The following is an 8,437-nucleotide window of genomic DNA, read 5'->3' on the forward strand; positions in this document are numbered from 1 at the left end:
ACAGTTCACAGACTTGCCATGGGACAGAGATCTGAACCAAATCATTAAGGATGGGATCTAAATAGGTGTCCTTTCTGGGAATTTTAGCCCCCCTGCAAATGCTGTCCTGAAGTCAGCCTCAGATAAGATTTTATGAGGCTTCTTGGAATTTTACTTTCCTGGGGTGGAGGGATAATTTATGGGCACTGTAGATGTTATTCTTCTGGAACACGGTGGGTGCCTGGGATTCCTCTGTAAGCTCAGGTGTCTGAAGGCCCTGTATTGGAGACTATCTTGCATGCAATCTAGAGTGGCTGCAGAAGCAAGTAGACTTCCAGGATCTGCTATGTATCTGCAGGAGAGATCTGTGATGACTCCTTCCCCTTCCTCTGTCTCTCTAAATGACAACTGGAGTGACTGGATAACTTCACTATCCCTCTCTGACATTTCTGACACTATCACTCGTTGGGTGGGTGAGTTGGTTGAGCCTTGGGGGGTGGGGATAGGCCCTTCTGGAGCCTGTCTCCCCAGATAACTCCCTGCCTTCACTGCAGGCATGTGGGAAGAACTGAAGTTTGGATACAGCTGTCCCAGCTCCAGAGAAGGGGCCTTTCCCAATACTATCTGCTCTCCCCTCAAAGAGCGATTGTTAAATGAAGATCTAGAAATTAGACTTTTGAAGGATTTATTTTTTGTAAATTGAGTTAAGAGATTTTGTGCTACGACATCTTGGTTGCTCAGTATATCCAAAATATGTCATAGGCAAAAACAACCCTGCCTTTTGCTTGTGTGCAAGCCCCATCCTACCCTGCCATTGACTGAGCTCCTGCGTCTTCACTGAAGCTTCTATTCTTATTGCTGTGGGGTGGTTGCTTAACTAAGTAATGCATGTTTGTGGTTTAATATTTCAATGCATTTCTCATTCTTTAGAAATAAATAAATCTTGATATAAGCTGTGGGATGAGAGCAGTTGTCCCTTCAACCCCAACCCCTTCTTCTGCCTCAGTTTTGACTGAGAGGCTCCCAGCTTCTCAAAAGCCAGCATTCCATTCCTGCTTCAGCCACATAGAAGTGGCCCAACCTTTGTTTCATTGGCATCAGGTTACTTTGATGTTGTCTTCCAGGAGGACTTCGAAGTGAGAGGAGATGTAATCAATGGGAGAAGCCATCAAGGGCCCAAAAGAGCAAGGGAATCTCTTGCTGGAAAGGTATGTATGCTTTAACCACTGTCTCTGCAAGAGAAGTTAAAAATAGGAGGCAGTATGTGCCACTCCCGCTCCATACATTCATAGGAATGTCCCCGAAGTATGGCTCCCTTCTGCTCCTCCCAGCATGGTTCTGTCCATCATAGGAAATAGCCCTTCACTGTTTATAGGAAATAGTTATTATCACAGAGGAGAATCCTGGGTGTTGCTCCTGTGACTTCATTGAATGTAATGATTCTTATGGGAAAGAAATGTGAAGAATGTAACCCCATACATAAAATGTGTTCAAACAGGTAATGTTTGTCCTCCTTAATAACCCCTGCAGCAATACTGATTGCTGCTAGCCGCTGTATGTGTACACACGAAGTGTTTGAATTTCTGTAATTAAAATGCCAGTGCTAAAAAAGTGTGCAGATGTAAGCTGGCTCTTCTTTCTTTTAGAAAATATTTGTATTCTGAGCACTTAACAGCCTTTTAACTGTTAAAAAATCATACGGAAAGAGACTAGCAGAACGCCAAATGGTATGTTGTCCTGTTGCTATAGAGGGAAACTAATAGCTAGTTCTTCAAAGACGGAATGAGGGGGTTTATATTTAGGAGTCATAACTGGGAATTAGTGCAAATAGTGTTCAGGATGCTGCAAAGCTTCAATCATGCTGTGTTAATCCAATTAATTTATTTTGCCTCCCTGCCCCCAGCAATCTGAAGATACAGAGGCCTTCTGGTTGGGCTTCCATTCTTTGGGCTTTCACATTGCATTGTTGGTGACATAAAGATTGATGCTGGTATGCTGGTTGGAGATAGGAAGAGAGAGGCTGCACCTTCGGTGGTGTGTTTTTCTAAAAGCCCCTTTCTCTTTCCCAACTATTTCGGTAGCTCAGCAGAACTTTTCCTGAGCCAGTTACACTCACTCTCATGCTCAGATGGAAGATTTATCTGGAGCTAGACAGGTTGATAGAAAGCAAGGAAGGTGAAATTGACGAATTGTTTGGCTGCACGCTCCTATTGAACTGACTCATAGGGTACTTCCCATCTGGGTAAACAGAAGCTTGAAGCTCGCCAGCAGTGAGTTCTACCTCTTTCCAGTACCTAACGTTGCTTGCTTCCTACCAGCCAGAGGGAAACAACTTGTGGGGGCATCTTCTAGAGCATTGTATGAAGATTTATTCTGGATAGTATCTTGTTTCCTATGTTTCTCATAACAGCAGATGTGGAGTGGGCTGAAAGTTCCTGTACAATCTGATTCTCTTACCATCTACAGCATCGCTCCTGTCCTTAGGCCCAATGTGATGTTTTCTCCCTATTCATCTCCCTGCATTCTAGGTTCCTTATTTCCCAAGGTCCTTGCTCCATAGCCATTACCTACTCCAGCCCCATTCCTGAACTACAGTACTATCTTGGAGGAGGCAAATTTTCTCTCTGGCTTCTTCCAATCAGCAACATAAACTCATCTGACACTAAGCTCTATATCAGTATCTACAGTCTCAACTAAACTGCTTCCTCAGCAACTGCACTTATTAGGCGGGTTCACATGTCACCCTAAGCCATCCTGAGAATAAAGCCGTGGTTGGTTGGTTGGTTGGTTGGTTGTTTGCTGAACAGCCCGCAGTATGCCTGACAGACAGTCAGCTTGCCGTGGCCTGTTCTCTCCCTCCTTCCCCCTCAGTCCTCCAGCCAGCTTTGGCATGTATCCAAGGCGCCACCTTTTTCGGTGCTTTGGGAGTACTCAAATGTGTTTGTAATTTTTAAATTATTATTATTTTCTCATTCTTTCACAAATGTGCAAGAGCGCACTTTCGCCTGTCCAATATGTGTAGTCTTGCCTTCTCAATGGTCTGTCCCGTAGTATTATCCCCTGCAATCCTTGTCAACTGTGTGCAAATTAGTCTGTCTGCCCTCTCACTTTGTCAGTTCCCTTATATGTTACCTACTCCATTTCAGCACTCCCACTGACAGCTGCAACATACATGGACATTGACAAGGCAAGACTACGCATATCAGACAGGCAAGAATGCACTCATGCACACTTGAGAAAGAGCAGGGAGGGGTATCGGTGGAGGGGCAGTCACTGGCGAGATCTCAAACAGTGGCACAGGCTTTTTTGCCAGGCGACCCTGTAGCTGATCCCAGCAACCCACAATAAAATCATTCTACTGGCTTCAGACAACACGACAACCCACCATAGGTAGGATCAACCCTCCAAGAAGGCTCAGGGTGGCTTGTTCAAGAAAATTAAGCCACCCTGTGGAAAACGTGCCTGGTTCGGACAACATGACAACCCACCATGGCTGGCTGCCCACTGTGGGTTGCCAGGACATGCAAACCTAGTCAGTATCAACCTTCTGTGACAGACTGTTTCCCTTTTATGGTCAGGATGTTCCCAAATGTTATGTGAACCATATTCTGTTGTTCAGGAAAGGTATATCAATTCAGGGAGAGAAGATAACTGAGAGCCAAGTACGCATAGGTTATAGGAAATTTTAAGACTTAGGGGCAGTGTGATCCAGTAAAGAAATACTACCACTTTCAATTAGCTTTCCAGTGAATAGGTCTCCGCAGGCATGGGAATCAGCAAGCCTGAAGGTAAGGAGAGCAAGGGAAGAAGGCAGGTAGTTGGTAGTGGATGAGGTTGTGCAGAATGGAGAGGGCATGAATGTGCATAGAGGAAGGGGACGGTCAGAGGTAGGGAGTTTTCAAGGAAGGACTAGAAGTGAAGTTGAGGTACAAGTGACAGGGAGCCATTGTTAATTGCTCAAAATGCATTTTAGCTTCATGTCTGAATGTGTTCCTTTTTTATTCTCCTCAGATCAGATTAGATAGACAATTCAGGCCAGGGCAGAACCCTATAGCTTAGTTCACATTGATAGAAATTCCCAAGTTCCTATGCTGAGGTGTTGATTCTCTGACTAACACACACTTTCCTTCCCAGCTTTTTCAAGGCTTGAAAATATGCTGTTATGGGCCATTCACTGATATGCTCCCAGGTAAGTAGTTTGGGACATTTGAAGTGAGTTGAGAAAAGTTCACATAAGCTGAAAGGAATCTAGATTTAGTTGACACCTCAGGGGCTCTTAACTCCCCCTTCTTTATTCAAAGGCAAAGGATCATGCAAACATCAGCAGGATTTGGTAGGGTTCAGTCACCAATGACATTTTCTGATATTGTCAGTAAAGGGGATGCTGAATTCTGTGCCCAGTACCAAATTCTGTGCTTTCATAATTCAGTATCCAAAACAATAGAATAGAGTCATATCTTTAGTAGGGCTGTGCAGGGACCCCCTGACCCACCTTGGAGTCTGCTTCAGGGTTTCCAAGGCAGGCACAACCTGCTTCAGCTGCATTGGGTCCAACCCGACCCGTTCCAGGGCCAAAGAGAGATATGGGTGGCCGAAGCAGGCTATCCTCCGCCCTGATGTGCCACACAAGCCCCCTGTGCCTTTCTTGGACCCTTGGGATGCATGCTGTTGGCCTCTTCGAGGGAGTTGCCACTGCGACTTTCTCTGTTTCTGGAAGTTGAATCTTGTGCAAATGGTGGCCATAAGGCTATCATCTATGTAACGTTACAGGCGTAAATGCCTGTAGATGATGGCCTTATGGCCGCCATTTGCACAGGATTCAATTTTCAGAAACAGGAAGTTGCAATGGCAACTCCCTCGAAGAGGCTGATGCTGCTGACGCGCATCCCGAGGGTCCAAGAAAGGTGCAGGGGGCTCGCATGCCTGGGGAGCAGGGTATGTGGCTGGGTGGCAGGGCTTATGGATTGCTCCAAAGCATGCCAGAATGCTTTGGAGCAAACTGATCCACTTCAGGTTGCTTCGGGCCAATCCTGACCTGCTTCTGGAACAGCCCGAAGCACCCCCCTTCAGCTCGGAATTTGGCTCCAGATCCAAAGCGGTGCACAGCCCTAGTCTTTAGAGAACAACTCCCCAAACTCTCAGATTCTGTTAAAAAGGAAATACCAACATATATCCTAACAGATGTGACTGGCCTGCTTGGGCTAAGTGTGTGTGTAGGGCGAGGGGGTGGGGGGTGAAGTACTCTGTCATTGTAGTTTAATGTTCTGTCTCTGTCTTCCATTGGGAATTGTTCAGAACAACTGGAATGGATGGTAGAGCAGTGTGGCGCATCCCTTGTGAAGCAACCTCACTTATTTGCACATGCAACAGTAAGTGTGTGTTAAATGTTGTGGATACAGGCAAGTGGGAGAAATTGAGATAATTTCCATTTATTCTATTAATTCCTCAAAAGCACAATGAATTTGGCTTGGCTTGCTTTTGGTCCATCCTGCCTCCCATGGCCTGTGCTGAGTAAGGGTATGTATGGTACTTATTGCATATAGAGTCAGAGAAATAGTTCAACTAACCCAATACTGCCTAGAAATCTTCTTACTTGAGACATCATGCATACAAAGCAAACCTACATACCCCCCCCCTCTCTCTCTCTCTCTCTCGCGCGCACACACACACACACACACACACACACACAGGATGGGCAGTGCCAGGGTCACCACTAATGGCAGCAGTAAAACAGTGATTCCAGCACCTTCAGGGTTGCTGGGGGAGGAGGCTTCAGCCCACTCCCCAGTGACCCTGATTGTGAATGCATCATGGAAGAGCAGTCTTTTCCCTGCATCCCCGCTGATCAGCTGAATCGCGGGAGAAATGGGGTGGGGCACTTGCAGGCTTGGTGGGCCACAGAGAGGGCAGCGGAGGATTGTGCACCCCTGCTTTAGCACCAGGCCTGACTTCTCCAGCAGTGTCATCTTATGTATGTATGTATGTATTACATTTATATCCCGCCTTTTTTCCTCCTTAAGCAACCCAAGGCAGTATACATACACCCCATCCTCCCTTTTATCTTCACAACACCAACTCTGTGAGATGGGTTGAGCTGAGAGACTGTGACTAGCCCAAAATCACCCAGTGAGCTTCCATGGCCGAGTGGGGATTAGAACCCAGATCTCCGGGCTCCCAGTCCAGCACTCCAGCTACTACACCCCGCTGGTCTTCTCTCCTGCGCTACTGCTTTTCACTTCAATCCCATTTTGCCCCCCTCTTTGGCATTTTCTTTCCTCCTCAAGGCCCAACCTGGTTGGTGTGAGTGCTGTAGCAAAGCGAAGAGCAGTCTGCCCTGATGCTATCTCTGGCTGCAGACTGGCAAGAGAAATTGGTCCTGTCTAGCTCACCTGAGCCACTGTCCTCTTCATTCTGGTCTTTTATCTTGCAACCCCTTAGAATTCCGCTGCTGTGGTGGTTGTTCAGCCCGATGCGTGGGTGGAAGAGACGTCCGGCCAAGGTGAGGTTATAGTGGTGCTCATGTCTCCCAAGATAACATATGTTACAAAGTGTCTAGTTATCTGCTGGTTTGGGACAATAAATGCCAGCCATGGCAGAAAACTGTCTAGAGGAAACAGAATGAGACCTACTGTGCTGTGGGCTTGTCTTTACTCGTCAAGTATTATTGGTCATTACCGCCAACTCTTCACCTACTGGGAGCCCTCTGGGAGACTGGTAGCATCTTCCCTCATTTGCACTAGATTATGGAGAAGGTAAGAAACTGCAAGAGATGCATGTAGTTCCTCACTCTCTCCAAACCACAATCCAAATGAGAGCTCTAAGAAGGGATCTGTGTTCTACTGGCATCCTGTTCCCCTGAGAGCCAGAGTTATTTGCTCCAGAGAGCTGCTAAGTGTATTTGTGAGAACCTGCTGGAGGCAGTTGCAGATCTCCTTTTTGTTCTCATTTGTGTTTAGCAGAAATGATCATTTCTAAGTGGTGGTGCCGCCTGGCCTTCCAGTTGCCATTTCTCTGCTTTCCCATTTTGCCTCCCAAAATGGCTTGGGAGAATCAGAGGGGGAGACAGGAAACAATCCCTCAAACATTGCCTGCCTCTTACCCCAACATGGATAGCATGGGATGAGGGATAGTGACTTGTTTGAAGAGAGAAGGTAGGCTCAGCCAACCCTTACATACACACACTATCACTCAAAGTTGTTTTCTGGCAAAATTAATTTCCAACCAGAGATGTAAAAGAATGTTACAGCAACAATGCAAACCAGCTGACAAGACCTGCCTGTTGTCAACTCCTGTCTGTGTGTCATGGCATTTTGAAAGGTCATTGAACAAAGATGTTTTTAAAGGAAGTGCACTCTTGAACCCTGTGAGTGTTGTGGGGAAGGGAGGAAGACAGCATGGTCATTAAATGTCTCACAATTGGTCTTGTGTTGCAGGTTTCCCACCACAGTGCGATGCTACTATAGTCTCACGGGAGTGGGTGCTGGACAGTATTGCACGCTACCAACGCCAGCCATTTGATGAATACATTGTACAGCAGGTGTGATGGGGCGGCCCAGTGGAATTACTCACCTGTGCAGAATCTTCAGAACAGGATTTCTGTAGCACTTTTGTGAAAAACGCCCTTATCCGTGCAAGATTAATATTTCAGTTTGCACAAAAATGCACTGTCTCTCCAAAGGGAGAACTAAAACTGTAAAATTTTCAGCACAGTTCTTGCAGTGAGTGAAATAATGTGCTAATGTATTATTTACTATCCAGCTGCTACCTTGTTTGAGAAACTTCTTTCTTTCCTCTTGGAGAGGCCATCATTTGGAAGAGTTATATGGAGTTGAGAGCTTCAGTTAATGCAGCTGGATAGTAGCAGCTTATTTGCTTGTTTCACGGGAGGGTGTTTGCATACAAAGATGCATGTCTGCTGGATCACTGACATGACATCCTGTGCTAAGCAGAAGTGTTGCTTAGAAACTGCACAAGAAGCCACTGCAGAGGGCCCTTATGGCAGGAGGTGGCATGTGTGGACAGGGCCACTCCGCTCATGAGGCTGACTGAGGCAAACGATTCAAGTGGTGGGTTGTGGCTATCGCCCTGACCTTCTGGCCACAGTCAGCCTCTTAGCTTGCTTAGGTTGCCCCTGTCCACTTCCGCTTGCTTGCCATCATGCTTTGCTGGGTCAGGATGTTATGCCTGCTGGATCTGCTTGCCCCCAGCTTGCCTGCCTCAGCACAGCAGTGGGGCTTTGGCCCCCTGGCATCTGGGCTAAAGGAGTCCTGAAGCTCTCAAAACAGAAGCCCTGGTCCTGCCTCAGTCAGGAGACCAGGGGGCAGAGGGCACAAAGGAGGCTGCGGTTGTCTCAAGGATAGAGACAGGGTCTTCGCATGCGTCTTCGCAATCCAGTCACTCACTGCCACTCTATGGATCTTTTCGGCTCTCAGAGGCGTGTCCAGCAGCATTACCCCAC

The 8,437-nt window shown here is 46.9% G+C and overlaps 1 protein-coding gene across 10 annotated transcripts in view; it reads left to right on the forward strand.

Annotated features, from left to right (window-relative positions):
- The window catches only part of BRCA1 (BRCA1 DNA repair associated), a 70,919-nt gene extending 62,873 nt beyond the window's left edge, over nucleotides 1-8,046 (forward strand). For all 10 annotated transcript variants that reach the window (XR_014792209.1, XM_084857251.1, XM_084857255.1 and 7 more), the window contains 5 exons: nucleotides 1,104-1,187; nucleotides 4,114-4,168; nucleotides 5,275-5,348; nucleotides 6,418-6,478; nucleotides 7,413-8,046. Coding sequence is in view for 9 of the 10 variants with exons in the window: in XM_084857251.1 (XP_084713377.1) it covers nucleotides 1,104-1,187; nucleotides 4,114-4,168; nucleotides 5,275-5,348; nucleotides 6,418-6,478; nucleotides 7,413-7,522 (384 nt within the window). In the remaining variant the exon portion in view is untranslated. The remainder of the gene's footprint in view (nucleotides 1-1,103; nucleotides 1,188-4,113; nucleotides 4,169-5,274; nucleotides 5,349-6,417; nucleotides 6,479-7,412) is intronic.
- The last annotated feature ends 391 nt before the right edge of the window (nucleotides 8,047-8,437 follow it).

Source organism: Heloderma suspectum, chromosome 5 (assembly GCF_057233095.1).
Source record: "Heloderma suspectum isolate Gila_16-S chromosome 5, 16-S_ref, whole genome shotgun sequence".
Lineage (NCBI taxonomy): Eukaryota > Metazoa > Chordata > Lepidosauria > Squamata > Helodermatidae > Heloderma > Heloderma suspectum.